The sequence below is a fragment of the Aethalodelphis obliquidens genome, unplaced genomic scaffold, assembly GCF_003676395.1.
Source record: "Aethalodelphis obliquidens isolate GAN/ISIS:26980383/991018 unplaced genomic scaffold, ASM367639v1 scaffold5, whole genome shotgun sequence".
NCBI lineage: Eukaryota > Metazoa > Chordata > Mammalia > Artiodactyla > Delphinidae > Aethalodelphis > Aethalodelphis obliquidens.
In genome coordinates, this window is record NW_020837949.1 from 40,375,106 (window position 1) to 40,397,188 (window position 22,083).

At 40.5% G+C, this 22,083-nt stretch overlaps 1 protein-coding gene across 1 annotated transcript in view; it reads left to right on the forward strand.

Moving 5' to 3' along the window:
* The window catches only part of ELMO1 (engulfment and cell motility 1), a 551,203-nt gene that overhangs the window by 361,914 nt on the left and 167,206 nt on the right, over nucleotides 1-22,083 (forward strand). Inside the window, exon 16 of the mRNA XM_027102174.1 lies at nucleotides 14,179-14,315. Within this exon, the coding sequence (XP_026957975.1) occupies nucleotides 14,179-14,315 (137 nt within the window). The remainder of the gene's footprint in view (nucleotides 1-14,178; nucleotides 14,316-22,083) is intronic.

The following is a 22,083-nucleotide window of genomic DNA, read 5'->3' on the forward strand; positions in this document are numbered from 1 at the left end:
GTAGTAGACATTCAGTATAAGAAGAGTGTGGATAACGAAGGGTTAAAATATATCTTTACCCATCAATTTGTCTGACTTCTTCACAGACACACATTTCTGAGGCAGAATCTATATGTGTGGCCATCCCAGAGGCCCAGGAACAAGAAACCAAAGTTTCATTCCTTGGAATACTAATTAGCCCGCAATCTATAAGATGAAAAACTAGTCTCATTAAAGCAGTAACAAGAGCTTAAACCTAATTTTATTAGTGCTCTTTAATAGTGCAAATAATTTTATCAACTGCAAAACCAGATTCACTTCTAGGATGTCTGTGTGTTCAAGACAGTGAGATGTACTCTGGGAACACACCCTGGTCAATGTGCCACATTTTACTCAAATATATTTCCCAAAACACCACCAAATACCTGGTTGTTTGTTTGTTTGTTTTTGAGGCTATTTCTGTGAAATAGAAATCCAGTCCTAACGTAATATTTTAAAGAAATCAGAGTGCATAAGGGCTATTTTTAATGAACAGAAGTAGTATAATTTGGCTACTTATTCTAAATCTGAGACATCTGGGATAGTCATGGGTATGTGTGTGATCCGTCAGGGTCAGAGGGGCTCAATGGCTTTATTATATGAACACTGGGAAAGTTCTAGCTGCGTAATGGTTCGGACAGCAGCAGCAGCAACTGTGCAGTTAAAAAGCCACTGGGGCAAGGAGACCTCCAAGTACACTGATTACACACATATTTTCTTCAGAGAATAGCCTCTGCAGGCTGAATGCCTCCTACACTTACATTCTGCCTCTGCCTCTCTCTGGCTGTGTGACTGCAGACAAATCACTTAACCTCTCTGTGCCTTGACTTTCCTCGCCTGTGAAATAGAGATGAGAATCGAACCTGTCTCATGTGAGAATTAAATGATTTAATAATTGTAAAGCACGGAGAACATTGGCTGGTATATAGTAAGCGTTATATAATTGCTTGACAAAAAATAGATTGGCCTGATTAGCTTGATTTTCTTAATCTTCCAGGATATTAGTCTTGCATTAAAAGAGACAAATTTTGTATCTTCTTTATTAAGACAAGGATCTATTAAGCCAGTGAACAAATAACATGTCCCTAAGAGTCTATGAATTGTTGATTTTTTTCCTCTGGCATGAAAACAGTAACATTTTCATGTGAATACATGTCTACCATAGATAAATTGGAAAATGCAGTGTTCTTACCAACTCTAAGAACTGCATATCCAAAAATTACCTTAGTTACCAAGATCAAGTCTTCATTAAAATAATGGATCAGAGAAGAAAGAAATGGAATTAAATTTATTTTTAAATCACAGTAAACAGGCGTTCTAGAAAGTATTAACTTTCTGCTTTAAAAATCTTCCATAGAGGGAAATTGATGTCTGTTGAGTGGCTTGATAACAGGGACTCTGGACCCAAACTGTTGTTAAACCCTGGCTCTGCCTCTTCTTAGCTCTGTGAACCAAGCTACATCACTCCTCTGTGCCTCAGTTTTCTCATCTGTACAGTGGGGATGATAATAACTCTACCTACCTTGTGGAATTGTTATGCAGATTAAATGAGAAGGTACTTGTAAGGAGCTTAGAACAGTTCTTGTACATGGTCACTGCAATATTCTGAAGTAAATAGCTTACCTTTCTAGGCTGCTCACCTTCTAATTTGCTGACATAAATTCCCCAAGTGTCTTATAATTCAGGTTATGTCCTTTTCAAGTTTTCCAGCCAGCTGTTACTCGTCTGATATGTAATGCCTTATCCTTTAGTTTCCTGTCTGTTTGGTAAATCTCAGTCCAGTACCTGTGTGAAGCTTGACCTTTTCCTAAATTATTTACACGATGCTTGAGGATATGCTTCTTGGGGCCTGGTGTTCTGTTTGTGCGCTGAGAGGGCCCTCTGCACAAACCTGCCCACGTGATCCTGGGTGGGAGAGAGCCGTGCTCCTTATCATGCACTCCTCTGTAAGAGGATTGAATGGAGCTATATATAGACAAAAATATTAGGGATTTAACTCTATTTTATTCACTAATGTAAATCTTCATCCTCTCAAAGCCCATGTTGGCAAAAGCATGATTGTCAATAGATTATTCCTTCGATATCCCCCTGTATCTCCCTTAATTCCACCATCCGGGGGGGTACACATTGTTAACACTGTTCTGCAATCCTTGAGGCCGTATGTGCCGTGTGACAGAGTGTGACACGGACCTGAGATGGGCACCAAGTCCTGGTGCTCCTGCTGAAGGCCATGTGTGGTAAACGAGGCTTGTGGGGGGTGGGTAAGTGACACCCCCCCCTCCCCGGCAGGACTAGTTGTTGGTTGGCAGTTGATCTACAGAGGAGGATTACCTACTGTATTTTGGGTACATATCAGATCTGGGTTTTCTTTTCTGTGCATTTGTGTAATTAATCTGTTTCCTTTATAAAGTTCCTCATTTTTTTATTAAGAGAACACCTATATTTGGATTTCAGAAAACTGGGAGAGAGAAGGCAGAGGACTGGGTTATTTTTCAGGTTGCAATATTTATTTTAAAGCAGCGGGTGAAGCATGTGTGGAGCCTTCCAAAGTGCCCCTGTCACAGCAAGAGTGCTGAGACATGTGCTGTGCAAAAGCTGGCGGACATCCCTCATCCCGTTTTATTAAAAGTGCATGAAGTGGGGCATAATAGAAACCATGTAGAAGAAAAGCATGTTAAGGGAGGCACGAGGGGGAAGGAAACCAAGGAAGGGAATGTGGGCATGTGTCCGTGGAAGGCGGGCCATGTGAGAACCATGAAGAATGCAGAAATTACTAAATCAGGATTCTTATTTTTTGTAGGTTCATAATCAAGTGTGGGGATTCCGAGCAGGTAGAGGAAATAAAAGGTCTATGGAAACACAAGGGAAGTGGAAGTTGGGCAGGGCTAGAGGGAAGTGCGTTTAACAAAGGGATGGGCTTTGGAGGATGACTCAATGGACTCCGCGAAGAGGGAAACCCAAGAGCTTAACATGTGCAGATACCAGCAGGGGTGTTTTATTTGATGAAGAGGTAGAAACTATGGCTGCCTTTAGCATTCAGTCATAGGTCAGAGGAAAGTTAGGAGAATGGAGTAGGGCAGACTGGGACGTGTTGAATGTTTTGCTAAAGTATTTGCATTTTATCCTAACACCGACAGGTAATCACTGAGTTTTTAAGGGGGGTCATATACTGAGTACGAAAGACAAGAAAGAACGTCTTGGCCTGTCCTCTTTCCTTAATTTCGTATTTATCGGACTTAGGGTTACTTATTTTTAGCCCCTTTTGCCAGCTCCCCAGCTCTGGTTAAGGCTCTGAGCCTCAGGTCAAGATGTCATCCAGGGTCATGTGATGGCACGCAGTACTTGCTGGGTCTTCAGTGAGGCACATCCCAGCTGCTCATTAATCAGCCTCTATCCCAGCATAACCCTCCAGTGCCCATCTCACATGGGCAATTATTTATATCCATGCTAAATTTGCTGTATGACAGTCTCTTAATGTGTCGCTTCTTAGAATAATTTTCCGTATAAAGGAAATTTCAATAAGGGCATGCAGAAATTGCTTCTTGGATGTGCTGTCCTTTGCCCTGCCTTGGACTATTTACCACCCAACTAGAATTTTCCTCTTTCTTTATCTTCCACTGTACCTCCCAATGCTGCAGCCACACCACCCCCAAAAGGTAGCTAAAAATATTTCACATTTGGTTTACATTACTAATATATACCACAAACTGGATACTTCTTTCCAAAGAATTCATTTTTTTTCCTATTCTTTTCTTCTCTTTGGGCTAAGAAAGAGACCTTTCATAGACCTGTAAGTGGATGCAGAAACAATTATTTTGCCAAGAGGTAAGGTGTCAAGGATCCAGGTTCTGTTTTCCTGCAACTCTTAGTTGTTTCGGCCAGAGGACCAAGAAAAAGCACAAATACAGAGCATGTCAGTAAGACCATTTTTCAATTATAAGCTAACTTCTAGGAGTCACTTAGCTCACTCTTTTTTTTTTTTTTTTTGCGATACGCGGGCCTCTCACTGTTGTGGCCTCTCCCGTTGCGGAGCACAGGCTCCGGACGCGCAGGTTCAGCAGCCATGGCTCACGGGCCCAGCCGCTCCGCGGCATGTGGGATCCTCCCGGACCGGGGCACGAACTCGTGTCCCCTGCATCGGCAGGCGGACTCTCAACCACTGCGCCACCAGGGAAGCCCTACCTAGCTCACTATTATCATAAATCTTAATATCCTGGAATTTCTGCACATTTTGTCATTTGGTTAAACGTAAGATGATGAGATGCTGCTCTGTAATCTTCCAGGTGAACTGATACCTTCATGAAAGAGGTTAAAGTGAATAAGATTTCACACAAGCTAAACCTTGTACTAAATTCAAGATTTGGGGGAAAATTACACATCATATTTGTATTCTGCACAATATTTTATAGCTACCATTTATTGAGTGCTTATTATATGCCAGGCACTATGCTAAGTGTTTTATGGGAATCCTCTCACTATATCTTTACTCACTTCTACAGATATAAATTACTGTTATTATCATCATAATAACAGAGACTTGGTGACATTAAAGGACTTAGTTGAGAAGGTATAGAGGAAGAATTTTAGCCGCAGTCCTGACTCCTAACCACTTAGTACTCAAGTTTTTATGTGATTCATCACTCGTCCTTAATACACTGAAGTATCAAGTAAGTGGAGTCCAGAATAACAGGAATCCTCAAATTACCTGAATTTTAATTCTATTAAAAAGAGAGAAAGGGTAGGGGAAGAAAGGCGATAGGAAGTTGTTACTTTATTCCACTCCTATTTAAACCCTGTTAATGGCTTCCCATTGTAGGTAGAATAAAGCCCACACTCCCTAATATGTTCTACAAAGAATTAGATGATCTGACGCCTGCCTACTTCTTCCACCTCATCTTTTACTCATCTCTCTTTGTCCTTGAACTCAAGGTCATATAGATAATGAGTGGCAGAGCTAGGATCCAAACTCAGGCAGAATGGCTCCAGGGCCATGCTCTTAACTACCTTGCTAGTTCGATGTATGGATGGATGAATGGGTAGATGGGTGGGTGGATGGATGGATGAGTGGATCAAGGCATCGATGGACTGATGGATGGACAGTTAGGTGGACATGTACATGCGTGGATGGAAGGAAGGAAGGAAGGATCTATAAATGAAGGAAGGAAGTAAATGAGGCAGGGAGGAAACTAATTTCAAACAGACTTGTGACTCAGAGTTTATATACAACTAATCAAATGTATTATAGCTTTTCCATCAGCATCTGCAATACTCTTCAGTGAGATCAGGATCCCCATTCACAAAAGTAAATGCACACATATACTCTTTTATCCATCTAACAGATGAAATTGAACTAAAGTCCAGGTGTGGAGAGGTACCCCTGAACAACATTAGAGGCTGATACCACTTAGGTGATTGGACTAGGATGCCTGCATAGACAGGCTATATGTTTTCGATCCAGCCAGTAAACCTGGCTGCATGAAATGCCAATCCCTGGCTCCAGAGATGATAGGCAGGGCAAATATAGCACTACTTCTGAAAGCCCATCAAAATCATCTGCAGTAGTTTGTAGTTTTACACTGTCTGAAATGTTGTTATTCCTTTTTATTTGCTTAGAAAGCTCATATTCTACCTTTGTAACTTAACTTTTTTATGCCAGTGTAACTTAAATAAATACAAGTGTTCAAATCCTGAAAGCACAACACAGCTCAGTGAATTTTCCAGTCACCAGCTATCCATTTTGCTACTCCTTAGCTCAAGATAGAGAGTATTATGCAACCACCAGAGACAATTGTGGGCTGCCCTCTCCCCAATTTCTTCTTGTCTCCAAGAGAACAATACCCTGTTTCCACCACCATCAATAAATTTTCCATTTTGAGCTTTACATAAATAGGACCACATAGTATGTTGTCCTTTGTAGAGGGCTCTGTTTGTTCAACATTGTGTTTTCTATTCATTCATGTTACTGTGTGCAGCATAGTTTTTAAAAATTATTTCTTTGTAGTGATTATGTTGCTATATGAGTAAGCTATAATTTATCCAATGTATTGGATGGACATTTTGGTTACTTCAAGATTTTGGCTGTAACAAGTAGTGGCGATTATTAACATTCAGGTACCTTTCTTATGTAGCACCTGTTTATGCATTTCTTTTGGGTTTATATCTTTGGGTAGAATTGCTGTGTCATTGGCTATGAATATTTTAGCTTGACTAAATACTGTCAAACTGCTTTTCAAAGTAGTTGAACCAATTTAAACTCCTAACAACAGTTTATGAGAATTCCATTTTTTCCACATTCTTATCCACACTTAGTTTTTTTTTTTTTTTTTTTTTAAATCTCTTCATTGTAGCCATTCTGGTGATGTTTGAAAATATCTCATTGTAGTTTAAATTTGCATTTCCCTGGTGATTAAAAAAGCCAAGCATCTTTTCATGTTTATTGGACACTTAGATATCTTATTTTGTGAAGTACCTATTTACACTTTGCCTATTTTTCTACTAGATTGTCTCACTTTTTATTATTGATTTATAGGGTTATTTATATATTATGGATACCAGTTTTTTTTGCCAGGTAATGTTGCACGTTTTTCTCCTACCCTGAAGTTGCCATCTTTTTTGTATCTTTTGATGAACAGAGGTTCTTGATCTTAATATAAGCCAATGAACATTTTCCTTAGGGTTAATAATCTTTTTGGTCCTGTTTAAGAAATCTTTGCTCACCTCTAGGTTATGAATGTATTCTGCTTTATTTTATAGAAGCTTCATTGTTTTTTCTTTCACATTGAGACCTATAATCTACTTAGAGTTGAGTTTTGTAGATGGTGTGAGGTAGGGAGTCATAATTCATTTTTTAGATGCATATATAATTGGCTCAGCACAAGTTATTGAAAATTCTTTTCACTGTGGTGTCACCTTTTTCATAAATCTAGTGATTGTATATACAAGACTATATCTGAGAAACTTAAAAGCTTTTGCACAGCAAAGGAAACCATAAACAAGGCGAAAAAACAACCCTCAGAATGGGAAAAAATGTTTGCAAATGAAGCAACTGACAGAGGATTAATCTCCAGAATTTACAAGCAGCTCATACAGCTCAATATCAAAAAAACAAACAACCCAATCCAAAAATGGGCAGAAGACCTAAATAGACATTTCTCCAAAGAAGATATACAGACTGCCAACAAACACATGAAAGGATGCTCAACATCACTAATCATTAGAGAAAAGCAAATCAAAACTACAATGAGGTATCACCTCACACTAGTCAGAATGGCCATCATCAAAAAATCTACAAACAATAAGTGCTGGAGAGGGTGTGGAGAAAAGGGAACCCTCTTGCACTGTTGGTAGGAATGTAAATTGATACAGCCACTATGGAGAACAGTATGGAGGTTCCTTAAAAAACTAAAAATAGAACTACCATACGACCCAGCAATCCCACTACTGGGCATATACCCTGAGAAAACCATAATTCAAAAAGAGTCATGTACCACAATGTTCATTGCAGGTCTATTTACAATAGCCAGGACATGGAAGCAACCTAAGTGTCCATCAACAGATGAATGGATAAAGAAGATGTGGCACATATATACAATGGAATATTACTCAGCCATAAAAAGAAACGAAATTGAGTTATTTGTAGTGAGGTGTATGGACCTAGAGTCTGTCATACAGAGTGAAGTAAGTCAGAACGAGTAAAACAAATACCGTATGCTAACACATATATATGGAATCTAAAAAAAAAAAAATGGTTCTGATGAACCTAGGGGCAGGACAGGAATAAAGACCCAGATGTAGAGAATAGACTTGAGGACATGGGGAGGGGGAAGGGTAAGCTGGGATGAAGTGAGAGAGTGGCATGGACTTATATACACTACCAAATGTGAAATAGATAGCTAGTGGGAAACAGCCGCATAGCACAGGGAGATCAGCTCGGTGCTTTGTGTCCACCTAGAGAGGTGGGATAGGGAGGGTGGGAGGGAGACACAAGAGGGAGGAGATATGGGGATATAGGTATATATATAGCTGATTCACTATGTTGTAAAGTAGAAACTAACACACCATTGCAAAGCAATTATACTCCAATAAAGATGTTGAAAAAAAAAAAAGACTATATCTGAACCCCCTATCCTATTCTATTCTGTTTTTCCATTCATGGACCAATATCAAGCTATTTTAATTACTATAATTTTATAATGTCTTTCTATCCGCATATATAATTCCTCCAAATTTGTCATTTTACCTAAGTACAATAATAATTTTGCTATTAAAACTGGTAACAACTAGCACTTACTGTTGCTTGTTTTATCTGTTAATATGTGAATCATGTATCACTTTAGATTTAATCTTAGCAGTAATCTGATAAGATGCATTTCCTTTTTTTATAATGAAAAAATTGAGGCCCAGAGGAAGGGTAAGTTGATAAAGGTCACATTGCTATTGAGTAGTGACACCAAGATTTGCACCCAGGCCGACCTTGCTCTAGAACCTGCTCTTTTATTAACACATAACTGTGTGCCTGGGATGTGGCCTCAGGTCAATCTTTGTGAGTCGGCTATCTTTTGATGCTAGTGTCTGATTTTCAGTCCTAACACTAGTAGGTATTTTTTTCTCTCTCCATGTCCATAAAAAAAGGCCCAGAAGGAAAGTGAACAATGAAGCATTGGATTAGACGGTGTGTCTTTTTAGTGTTGATTTCATACTATTTTTAGGCATGAGAGAGGATAGAACAGAATATCCAGAGTTCTATTAAACCAGGTTTCAGGGGCTGCGCAGAGCTGAGCAGCTTTCAAGCCTCTGATCCCCTGTCCTGAAATAGCAGGGGTGGAAGCTTCTACACTAGCAGAGCTCAGCAGTGGGGGAACTTCACATTCTTTGTCCTCACTCTCTTCGCCTTTTCACCTCTCTCACCTACAAAAGGTTTTGAACTTTTAGCATCTTCCCACACAGCACCAAAACTCCAAAACCAAGCTATTAAAGAATAGCCGTTCTAAAAATGGAAACTCAAAGGTCACAAGGGTAAGATCTTCTGCAAAGGTATAAAGAGACATTGCATCTGAGAATTCATGGGTGTATTACCCAGACCGACCCTAGAGCCACAAAGAGTTCTAGTTTGAGTTTCCACGCTTTGGATACCTAGTAAGATTTTACAACCGCTTTGGCAGTTTTCATGTATGAAATGCTTCTGTGTTTATGATTTATCCCCTTCTTCCTGTAGCTCAGAATTTTAAGACACAATGCCCTTTGTGTTAGGCCAGTGCTTATCTCTCTTTCAAAGTGCACCATTTCCAAACACTGTTGCAGTTGAAATAGCTCATTATTTCATGGTAAAAATACTCAAAGTTTGCCTAGTGCCTCCAAAACATGTGTCCCTGTATTCACTTGCAAATGGGTTCACAGTCTCAGTATAACAAGGGTCATGGAAAACATGGGACAGAGCTTTTCAGCATGTCAAAAATTATGTTTGTCTAAGAAAATTCCCGTGAAAGTGCAGAAATTACGTGCATTTGCCTGTGTCATCTTGTCATTCTATCTTTAGTCATGTAATTTTCTTATGTAATGGTCTGCATTAGGTGATATTAATAGATTGAAAGGGGCTGAAAACAAATAACAAGTTTCTTATGAAAAGAAGAGTAAATACTATCTCATCAAACATTTTCTAAGCCTATCAAATGCCACTTTGATGCCCTAACACCCTAACTGAAATGTGTAGCCATCCTGTCATTCAAGGAAATAATACTTTAGGACATAGGTTAAATGCAGGTGTAATCTCCAAGTTCTATAATTATTGATGGATATTAGGGACTTAAAAATACATTACGTGGTGTGTGTGTTAGTATGTGCATGTGTGTAATGTCTTAGAATCTGAGACTTGGCAGGAACCTTACCAGCCCATTTACAGGTAAGAAACTTGGAGCCCTGGAGCTGAGGTGACCTTCTAAGGTCACAAGGCAGCACTAGAACCCTTTCTTTGTATGCACCTTTCATTGTTTACTTGCTGCACTGCAGTAGCCCTTGTTCTTTGAGCCTCCAGTGATGATACCTGCCTCACTTGACATTATCCAATGAAAAATGGGGACAAATCTACTTTGAAAGGCAAAATGCTACATAAGTGTATAGGATTCTTATTTTTTATTTTTAAAACAAAGGTGTGTGGATTATAGAAGCTTTCAAAGTTGGCCTATTTATAAATGAATTAGGTGTCAGTAAATTAATAAGAACCCATTTCACCCTCAGCCCTGAAAATACCTTAATATTCCAGACTTAAAAGACCAGTAAGTTGATTTTTTTTTATAAAAGAGAATCTCATTGTGTTAAAAATAGTGTGCTTAAAAAAATTTGGTCTTGGGGGCTTCCCTGGTGGCGCAGTGGTTGAGAGTCCGCCTGCCGATGCAGGGGACATGGGTTCGTGCCCCGGTCCAGGAAGATCCCACATGCCGTGGAGCGGCTGGGCCCGTGAGCCATGGCCGCTGAGCCTGCGCGTCCAGAGCCTGTGCTCCGCAACGGGAGAGGCCACAACAGTGAGAGGCCCATGTACCGCAAAAAAAAAAAAAAAAAAAAAAAATTGGTTTTTGAAAAGTCTTGCTATTTTTGTCCCATTGAAAACTTCTCTTTAAATTTCATGTATAAAATCATTGCCTACAAATTCACTTTTTTCCCTCAAAAAGTGTTTTTATTTTCCTTAAAAAGCAGTAGTAAACCTCCCCCTCTCTGTTTTTATCTGTTTGTTTAAACCTCTGAGTTAAGGACCCTGTTCATGAGAGTCAGGGCATCCCTGTGAGCTGATACAAGCTCACCTTTATCACTGGGATGCCCTGGGCCAGGGTGCACTTGCTATATGATGACGAGCATCATAATCCTGTTGGCTCACACTTGCACTGAGCTTCTCCATGTAGTCACTGTTCCCTTTTAATCCCCACAGCCACCTGATGAAGTTTATACTACTGTTGCCCTCAGTTCACAGATGAGAACACTGAGACATTGACAGATGAAATGACTTGCCCAGGTGACTCAGCAGTAGGCAAAAGAACCTGTATTTGAACCCCAGCAGCCTGGCTCCCAGCATCTTTGCCCCTTTTCCACCATCATGATCTCTTGGACAAGTCATTTTGCCTTTCTCACTACTCTTACCTGCAAAATAAAAGAGGGAAACAAATCAGATAATCTGGTCCAGTCCTTCCTGCTCGATCATCCTCAATCCTGAATATCTGCAATTTGAATGTTTTTGAGGAAAAAAGTATTAATACTTATTACTTTTTCCTTGCCTCTAATACAGGAACATCCTTTTAAGGATGTAAAATCCCAAACTATATCAGTCTTTTCATTGTTTCTTTTGTAACATGTCAAGGAACAAATTGTTTTGATTTGCTGTTTGCCCATTCCTCATCCCAAGGGATGAGTCTCAAAGAATCTTAGGATGACGGCAAAGCCATCCTCATGTGGAGGTTGAAAACACTGGCTCTGGTGTAGAATGTTGGGTGTGATTCCTGGTCCTGTCACTGCAACAATGATGGGCTTTGGAGCCAAGTCGACCTGAGTTTGAAACCCAGCTCTGCCACTCGAAAGCCACGTGACCTTGGACAATTTTCTAACTCTCCTATTTCTAATTTTATAAAAAGAAATTGATGTTATCTTCCTAGGGGCTTGATGTAATAAGTAACAGTAATGGTGCCTGGCACGTGGCTGGTGACAGTGGCATGGCCATTGTTGGTACGATCACATGGCCAGGTGTTGTCCATCAACAGGTGCTGGCTGGGCACTTATTGTGAGCCCCACTGGACTGCAGGTCAGGATGCTGGTTTCTGTTGAAGGAGGAATCCAAGGAGATCTAGGAGTGTGGGTGGAGAAATTAATTTCAAAGTAGCAATCACAAGGAAATGCCCTGAGCTCTTGATATCAACTAAGGCAGGAAGCGCCTGCTGTGTCAACTAAACTGTGGGTTTCCAATGCTCGTTTGGAGCCACCTAAAAGAGGCTCCTGATGGAAGGCTTAATTTCTCCAAGTTTCACCTGTCTTATATATACAGTGAGGATAAGCATCGTGCCTACCTCCTGGGTTGCTGTGAAGATAACGCCTGTAGAGCCCTTGGGGAGTTATACACAATCTTCTGTCCCCCCGCCCCGATCCCTATTATTAACGATGTTGTTTCCCTCCCTCTTCACCCAAACAAGAGACGGGCTTGTTGGTCGCAGTTTTGTTTGGCTAGCTCAGCTCCAGTAGTCCCATAAAACTTTAACTAGGGCATAAAATACACATATAATCACACTAGCCCCCCAAAAGATACCCTCATAATGTGATTAATAATGAGGTTTTGTATGGCGATAGTGGTTTAAAGTGCTCCTGTAGACTGCTAAATTTTATTGGCTTCAGTGCTTATGAAAGTGACAGCTCATTGCCCAGGGCAGCAAACACATAATCCTGTGTTTACTTTTCAAGTTCCTTAAATAGCTTTGTGTATCAGGTCAGAATGTCACTTTTGCCATCTCTGCTGGTAATGAGCTGGAGTGGGATAACTTATATGTTCTTGCCTCTAATTTCTGAGATGTAACAGGCTTGACTTAAGAATTGGAGGAATCAAAAAACAGCCTATGTTCCTGGAAACAATATGCTGGCACGACATTCATTGTTATCACCACCGCCTTGCTCCAACTTTTATCCTTTCAAAGCACTTTCCTGTGAATCGTGTTATTTGAGCCTCTCCATAGCCTATGGAGAAGGCAAGGAGGTTTCATTTCCATTTTTTAGTTTAGAAAATCAAGGCTTAGAAAGGTGAAGTGACTAGCTTCTCATTGTCATGGGCTGGACTTGAACTCAAACCTTCTGCCCTCAGACCCAAACCTTTTCTGCATGACTGCAAGCTGTTGCTAGCCTATGCCCTTACCTTCTCTGGAAGAAAACAGAATTTACTATGATAAAGTGTGAAGATAGAAGAGGTTTGTGTATAAGTGTGTCCCCCAAAGCAGAGCATGTCCTCTTAGGTTTGATCGGGGTTCACTCACCAGGGGCCTTCACCCGAGGATCCTCTCTAAGTAGAATTCATGTTCAACTACACGGTGGGCACCAGGGTCTTCCCCAAGTACAGAAGTTCTCTGCTGTAAACCCTACTCCCGCCCCACTCCATCCTCCTCTCCTGGGCTTCCAGAGCTTAAAATTCTATCATTTGGGGTCTTGAAGACGCATTGGTCTTTAAATAGATTCCAATTAAAATCAGAATTCTTTCACTGTAAGTAACAGCTTATATTTAAAGAAATAAAATTTAGAATCTTGTTTTGGGGGGTCACAAAGCCCACTTACTTGGGCTCCAGTATCCTCATCCCTTAAGACATAAACAGTAAGATGCGTTCTAAAGATCAAATGAATGTACGTAAAAGGGCTATAAAAAGGTCAGCTTGACAGAGAGCTGAGAATGAAGGGGCTGGTGTACTGGTCTGGGAAGGAGGAGAGAGGTGGCCATACCTAGAACTCAAAGCACTGGGTCTGACCATTACTAAGGAAGCTTTGTAATGGGGTGGATTGAAGGCAGTCTGACTGACTTCAGGGTTTGGTCCAGGACCGAACCAGTTGCAGCCTTCAAAGCCACTTGGGTTGCTTTGACCTCCAGCCATCTGTGTCTGAGAATGTAAAACAAATGGTTAATGGTGTCTGAGGTTAATGATCTCAAATATCCCCTACTCAATGCCATAAGAGGAAAAAGAGCCCCCTGGAGAAATAAAGGATGCTATTTTCAAAGTTGCAATTAATTGTGTATTCGGGAAAACTCATCTTCTGCCAGTTATTCTGTTGAGAAATAGGAAATTAAGGGTGATGGAAGAGCTGTGACTGACACGGCAGTTTGAATAACCTTTATAAGGTCAAGAAGGCAGATGCAGAGCCCATATTCAACACCATGGATCCTGGACCAAAGCCATAAGGATCATATCATGGAGTGAGTTAGGAGCTCACTTCCTTCGGTCAAAATATGCGCCTAAGGGTAGGTCTGACCATCTGACCTTAAACTGTGAAGTTTCACGGTGACTACCCTTTGGTTGCCTTTTCAAAATGCCTTTTTTTCCACTGTGGCTTGAGCCAAATATGCCTCTCGTCATCTCCCTTTGGAGCATGTGTCTGTATCCTTTCATTTCCCTTCTCACACTTCCTCCCTTCTTTCCCTCCTCTTTCCTCCAGCTAGTGAGACCTGCAACGATTTCCACCCGATGTTCTTCACCCACGACAGATCCTTCGAGGAGTTTTTCTGCATCTGTATCCAGCTCCTGAACAAGACATGGAAGGAAATGAGGGCAACCTCTGAAGACTTCAACAAGGTAAGGAGAATCTGAAGCAGAGACAGAAGCTTCCTGTGTGCCCGGTGGAGGCCCACCCACCTTTGCATGGTCCCTTCGCTGGGTGTGGAAGGAGAATGAGGACGACTGTGATTTTAGGTGACGTTAAGGTTGGAGAAGGAAAGGCGTACCTATACAGACAGGAAGCTGGGTGCCAGCGATGCTCTTATCTCTCTAGGGATAAGCTTGGAGCCCCTTTGTTCTTCTTGGCTTACTAAGCAGGGGCCACCAGCAGAGACCCTTTCTTGAGCAATATTGATAAGATGAACTTTTTCCTTTAAAAGCCTTGGTCTGGGATGCCTTGTTATTACAGATCTAGTGGGGAAAATGCCTCCACTCCACCTGTGCAGGTGGCTGCCAGGGAGAGAATGAGATGAGGAAGGCTGCTGTGGTCACTTGGTTTCTTTGTGGGTTATGGCTGCGTTGAGATAACTGCCCTTTGCTCTGTCACAACGAGTATTAAAATGCAAGACCTCTTTCAGGGAGCTGAGTAAGTTTATATGGAACATGTCTTGGTTTACAGAAAGCGTTTGGTTTTTTTGAAGAGTGTGAATTTCACAGTTCTGTTTGTGAGTGAATGTTGGGTGGAGAGAAGAGGGCTGACCAACTTAAAGGAAGCAGAAGCATCGTGGACACTTTTCAAGATAAACGAAGTCTTTATCCTTGGATCAAAGCCTTGTTAGCAATCATGACGTGGCTAGTAATAACTGATGGTTGGGACAGGTATGCTTAGGTCTTTAATCATTCTGATTTGCTACTGTATGTGACTCTGGCTTTGGTTGGCCCCATCACCCATGCCTGCTGACCTGGTAACAGGGGGCATAACTGTTTCTAAGCGTCTAAGTGTCTGGTCTCACAGTCATCCCGTGGGGCCTTCATGGGTTTGTGCTTGGGGCATAACATAATACCTGAATTCCAGCGTCACTCGATGTCCTTGTTGGTCTTTGCCTCCCAGTCCTCTTTTTTCTGAACTTATATCTGGTCCTTCTTTCCCACCATATTTCTGGTCCACGGCATCTTGAACCAATATTGGTTATAAAGAAGGAAAATTGGGAAGAGGACACTCTTCCCCAAGCCTTCCCCAAGGTTAGAACCTGACAGTCTCCATCAATATAATGATCTTACCTGCAGTTGTAGCGGAGAACGCCATTCCATCCCAGTCATTCTGAGCCACCTATTCAGTTCCTTTCTTTTCCGTTTTTGGGAATCCGTTGCATGTTTTTGATTTGTGGTTACCATGGTTTTCGAGTGTTGTAACTGTATTGACTTGCTTTAGGCTGATAAGTTCAGTCGTGTAAGTTCAAACACATTCTAAAAGATCTACATTTTTTACTCCCCTCCCCTACAATTTGTGATTTTGATGCCCTATTTTACATCTTCGTGTTTATCCTGTTGCTGTTCATTGTGGTTATAATCACTTTTACAAAATTTTTTTATTTTTCTTTACTCTGTATACTGGCCTAAGTGATCTTCAGTCCTTTTATATATTTGTCTGGGCCATCTATTTAACTCATTGAAATAGGCCCCAGGGACTCCCCTCTGTGGAAAACACTGATCTGTAAATTGCATGCTAGAGCTGCACGTGTCTGAGCAACTAGAGCCGCACGTGTCTGAGCAACTAGAGCCAAGGTCAGACGTGAGTCAGGAGGGGAGGTGGAGGAAAGAAGCCCATTAATTCCCTTATGATTGTTAACTGTAGCCTCCTGAGTGTACTTCACTTGATTATGAGGGACTTTGCAGTTCAGGTGCAATTATCCTTGGGAGAGAGGGAAGAAGGAGCACAGAGACCTTTGTTCAATCAGGCCACAAAAAAAAGGGGAAAGTTAAGTCAGTAGTCTCTGAAATTGCTATGGCCACGTTGCTTCTGGATCAGTTCAACTCTTCCTGTACTGCACTGTTTCTGAAAGCCATCCAGTCCTCAGCTCTTGTGTCCTGGGACACTTATTCCTCCAAGAGAAGGAGACTTCACTGACTCTCATGTGTTCTGGCACTGAGCTATCCATCTGCTGAGGGCATTTCATTCATCCCGCTTCTCCAGAATTACAGAAATCTGCATTTCTGTAAATAATAAAATCAAATATTATTGCTGTTGATCTATGCACAGATAAGGTATATAGAAAACATTACCGAATTCCTGTAAAGGAATGGCTCAAGGGAATGAGTACTTAGACACTTAATTTCTGTAGAACTTACAAGTTTAGGACATGAAGCCCCAAGAATACATACACTGTTAGCAAAGGAAACCAGAGGCCTCAGTCTGGAGTTGCTGAGAGGGGCTTCAGGGAGGAGACGAGCATGGCTCTCAGGTCCGTGTTATTCATGATGGCTGTGTGCTCGGGTTGGTGGAGGTGATATTCTCATTGCTCGGGGTGAGGTCCTGCTAGGTGATGGCAAGCCCCCCAAAGGGTCATGCTGAAACCTTTTTGTAATTAACTTATATGGCTGCAAAAACTTCCTGCAGCAAGATCTCAGAGCCAGGTTCCAGTACAGTTTCTCACTGTGGCCCTAGTGCCATCTTTTTGCCATGGACGATTGTAAACTAGCTGTGATGTTACACATCTGCTGCCGAGTAGGGGTGGTAGCTTATGGCCGTGGGCAGGCATCTGGAGGCTGAGAGGCAGAGGGTCCCACTCCACATGTCCATTCATTGGTTAAGAATGGATATCAGAGGAGGATCAGGGATGGGTATGACAAGGCATTTCAATTTTCTACATTAACTATGTCTGCTTTCCTCTTTCTAATACTATTCATGCCTTCCTTTTGTAACCAGAAGAGTTTATCAGTGATATACTTTTTATCTCGTGTATTATTACTTTCCTAATACTGCTGGAACATATTGCCACAAACTTAGTGGCATGAACAATACAAATTTATTATCTTACAGTTCCATAATTCAGAAGCCAAAAATGGGTCTCCCAGGGCTAAAATCAAGGTGTCAGCAGAGCTATGTTCCTTTCTGGAGGCTCTTGGGGAGAATTCATTTCATTGCCTGTTCCAGGTTCTGGAAACTGCCTGCATTCCTTGTCTCAAGGCCCCCTTTGTCCATCTTCAAAACCAGCAACTGCAGATTCAGTCGTTTCCACATTGCTTATCACTCTGATCCCTCTTCTGCTTCCATCTTTCACTTGTAAGGACCCCTGTGATTACATTGGACCACCTGGATAATCCAGGGTAATCGTTCCTATTTTAAGGTCAGTTGATTAGCAACCTCAATTTCACCTGCAACCTCAATTCCCTTTTGCCATAAAAGGAAATATATTCACAGATTATGGGGATTAAAATATGGACATCAACGGGGAGCCATTATTCTGCTTACCATAATGTGTATTTAAGTTGTAAGTACATTAGATTTGTAGCTGTGGGTATCAGTTTAAATTAATGAAACATGGACAGATGAGGTTTTTTGCTGTTCTTTTGGCTGGTAGACTAGCATAATACCTGTTGCAGAGTTCTGCTAGTGGTTGCTCAAATTCAGATATAATTATGTCCTTTTTCTTTTATTTCTCTTTTTTGTCTCTTCGGCCTTAACAAAAAAAAGGACCCTGTGTGAGGACCTCTAGTTCAATGTGAAAAATGTCTTTTCTGATTTTTTCCTGCTGCCTATCAGCCACCTTTTGCTTTACCAGATAATAAATTGGAAAAGAGAGAAGCTGAAATTTTAATCAGTTCACTTTTCTTCTTGTTATTAACTTGGTAGCAGAAGAGATTGAATTTAGGAACAAATTTGGTTTTGTGTTACTGGTAGATTTAATGTTTTTCTTGTTTGCTAAGATTGTCCAAATGGGAATTCAGAAGTATCTTAAAAGAGCCCAACATGAGACACAGTTTCTTTGAACTTTCTTGGACATCTTTCCAGGCTTTCACCACTTTGAATAGAAGCATAGACGGTGGATTTAATTGTTGACCTGAGACCCAGGGTTCTGTAAGAAGGGCTTAGCTATCTGCCTTCTTTAGCTCATTACTGGAGAAGCAGTATCCCTCACTCTAAAATTGTGATTTTTTTCCAACAAACAATATCAGATTCCAGCAGACACAGGAATCTCTTCTACAACCCGCCTTGGTGGGGACACTAGTTGGTAGATACCTAGTGCTTGGTAGTTAATGCTGCTGCTGGAAGTGAGTGTTTGGAAAAGCAGCTGTCTTCCTGCTCCTCCAGGCCTGGGAAGCAGCAGATGCGATGTTTTTTATTTATATAAGAGAAGTAGAATTAGAGAGTGGTTAAAATATTTATTCTTTGAAACGTACTTTCTTACAGTTTCTCAATATAGTAGTCTCCGCAGAGTAATCCATTGGTTCAGACCATTGAGTTTGTATTGTGTGTTTTTGCCTTTTATTACCAATATTTCAGAGCATGCCTTATTCATTGACATGGGAAGAGCTAAACCAGAGCTGGATACCTTGGCACGCAAGTGGCCCCATAATTATTTCATTGAAGCCTTTATTTATTTATTTTTAACAGCTTTATTGGAGTATAATTGCTTTGCAGTGGTGGGTTAGTTTTGGCTTTATAACATAAAGAATCAGCTATACATATACATATATCCCCGTATCCCCTCCCTCTTGTGTCTCCCTCCCACCCTCCCTATCCCACCCCTCTAGGTGGTCACAAAGCACGGAGCTGATCTCCCTGTGCTCTGCGGCTGCTTCCCACTAGCTATCTATTTTACATTTGGTAGTGTATATATGTCCACGCCACTTTCTCACTTCGTCCCAGCTTACCCTTCCCCCTCCCCATGTCCTCAAGTCCATTTTCTACGTCTGTGTCTTTATTCCTGTCCTGCCCCTAGGTTCATGAGAACCGCTTTTTTTTTTTAGATTCCATATATATGTGTTAGCATACGGTATTTGTTTTACTCTTTCTGACTTACTTCACTCTGCATAACAGACTCTAGGTGCATGCAACCACTACAAATAACTCAATTTCGTTTCTTTTTATGGCTGAGTAATATTCCATTGTATATATGTGTCCCATCTTCTTTATCCATTCATCTGTTGATGGACACTTAGGTTGCTTCCATGTCCTGGCTATTGTAAATAGAGCTGCAATGAACATTGTGGTACATGACTCTTTGTGAATTATTGTTTTCTCAGGGTGTATGCTCAGTAGTGGGTTTGCTGGGTCTTATGGTAGTTCTATATTTAGATATTTAAGGAATACTGTTCCATACTGTTCTCCACAGTGGCTATATCAATTTACATTCCCACCTGCAGTGCAAGAGGGTTCCCTTTTCTCCACACCCTCTCCAGCATTTGATGTTTGTAGATTTTTTGATGATGGCCATTCTGACTAGTGTGAGGTGATACCTCATTGTAGTTTTGATTTGCATTTCTCTAATGATTAGTGATGTTGAGCATCCTTTCATGTGTTTGTTGGCAGTCTGTATATCTTCTCTGGAGAAATGTCTATTTAGGTATTCTGCCCATTTTTGGATTGGGTTGTTTGTTTATTTGATATTGAGCTGCATGAGCTGCTTATAAATTTTTGAGATTAATCCTTGGTCAGTTGCTTCATTTGCAAATATTTTCTCCCATTCTGAGGGTTGTCTTTTCGCCTTGTTTATGGTTTCCTTTGCTGTGCAAAAGCTTTTAAGTTTCATTAGGTCCCATTTTTTTTTGTTTTGTTTTTATTTCCTTATCTCTAGGAGGTGGGTCAAAAGGGATCTTGCTGTGATTTATGTCACAGAGTGTTCTGCCTATGTTTTCCTCCAAGAGTTTGATAGTTTCTGGCCTTACATTTAGGTCTTTAATCCATTTTGAGCCTATTTTTGTGTATGGTGTTAGGGAGTGTTCTAATTTCATTTTTTTTACAAGTAGCTGTCCAGTTTTCCCAGCATCACTTATTAAAGAGGCTGTCTTTTCTCCGTTATATATTCTTGCCTCCTTTATCAAAGATAAGGTGACCATATGTGCGTGGGTTTATCTCTGGACTTTCTATCCTGTTCCACTGATCTATATTTCTGTTTTTGTGCCAGTACCATACTGTCTTGATTACTGTAGCTTTGTAGAATAGTCTGAAGTCAGGGAGCCTGATTCCTCCAGCTACATTTTTCTTTCTCAAGATTGCTTTGGCTATTCGGGGTCTTTTGTGTTTCCATGCAAATTGTGAAACTTTTTGTTCTAGTTCTGTGAAAAATGCCTGTGGTAGTTTGATAGGGGTTGCATTGAATCTGTAGATTGCTTTGGGTAGTAGAGTCATTTTCACAATGTTGATTCTTCCAATCCAAGAACATGGTATATTTCTCCATCTGTTGGTATCATCTTTAATATCTTTCATCAGTGTCCTATAGTTTTCTGAATACAGGTCTTTTGTCTCCTTAGGTGGGTTTATTCCTAGGTATTTTATTCTTTTTGTTGCAGTGGTAAATGGGAGTGTTTCCTTAATTTCTCTTTCAGATTTTTCATCAGTAGTGTATAGGAATGCAAGAGATTTCTGTGCATTAATTTTATATCCTGCTACTTTACCAAATTCATTGATTAGTAGCTCTAGTAGTTTTCTGGTAGCCTCTTTAGGATTCTCTATGTATAATATCACATCACCTGCAAACAGTGACAGCTTTACTTCTTTTCTGATTTGTATTCCTTTTATTTCTTTTTCCTCTCTGATTGCTGTGGCTAAAACTTCCAAAACTATGTTGAATCATAGTGGTGAGAGTGGACAGCCTTGTCTCATTCCTGATCTTAAAGGAAATGGTTTAAGTTTTTCACCATTGAGAACAATGTTGGCTGTGGGTTTGTCATATATGGCCTTTATATTGTTGAGGTAAGTTCCCTCTATGCCTACTTTGTGGAGGGTGTATGATCCTTTTAATGTGCTGTTGGATTCTGTTTGCTAGTATTTGTTGAGGATTTTTGCATCTATGTTCATCAGTGATATTGGCCTGTAGTTTTCTTTCTTTGTGACATCTTTGTCTGGTTTTGGTGTCAGGGTGATGGTGGCCTCGTAGAATGAGTGGGGGAGTGTTCCTCCCTCTGCTATATTTTGGAATAGTTTGAGAAGGATAGGTGTTAGCTCTTCTCTAAATATTTGAGAGAATTTGCCTGTGAAGCCATCTGGTCCTGGGCTTTTGTTTGTTGGAAGATTTTTATTCACAGTCTCAATTTCAGTGCTTGTGATTGGTATGTTTATATTTTCTATTTCTTCCTGGTTCACAACTCGGAAGGTTGTGCTTTTCTAACAATTTGTCCATTTCTTCCAGGTTGTCTGTTTTATTGGCATATGGTTTCTTCTAGTAATTTCTCATGATCCTTTGTATTTCTGCAGTGTCAGTTGTTACTTCTCCTTTTTCATTTCTAATTCTATTGACTTGAATCTTCTCCTTTTTTTTCTAGCTAGTGGTTTACCAATTTTGTTTATCTTCTCAGGGAACCAGCTTTTAGTTTTACTAATCTTTGCTCTTGTTTCCTTCATTTCTTTTTCATTTGTTTCTGATCTGATCTTTATGATTTCTTTCCTTCTGATAACTTTGGGTTTTTTTTGTTCTTCTTGCTTTAGGTGTAAAGTTAGGTTGTTTATTGAGATGTTTCTTGTTTCTTGAGGTAGGATTGTATTGCTATAAACTTCCATCTTAGAACTGCTTTTGCTAAATCTCATAGGTTTTGGGTTGTCATGTTTTCATTGTCATTTGTTTCTAGGTAGTTTTTAATTTCCTCTTTGTTTTCTTCAGTGATCTCTTGGTTATCAAGTAGTGTATTGTTTAGCCTCCATGTGTTTTTATTCTTTACAGATTTTTTCCTGTAATTGATATCTAGT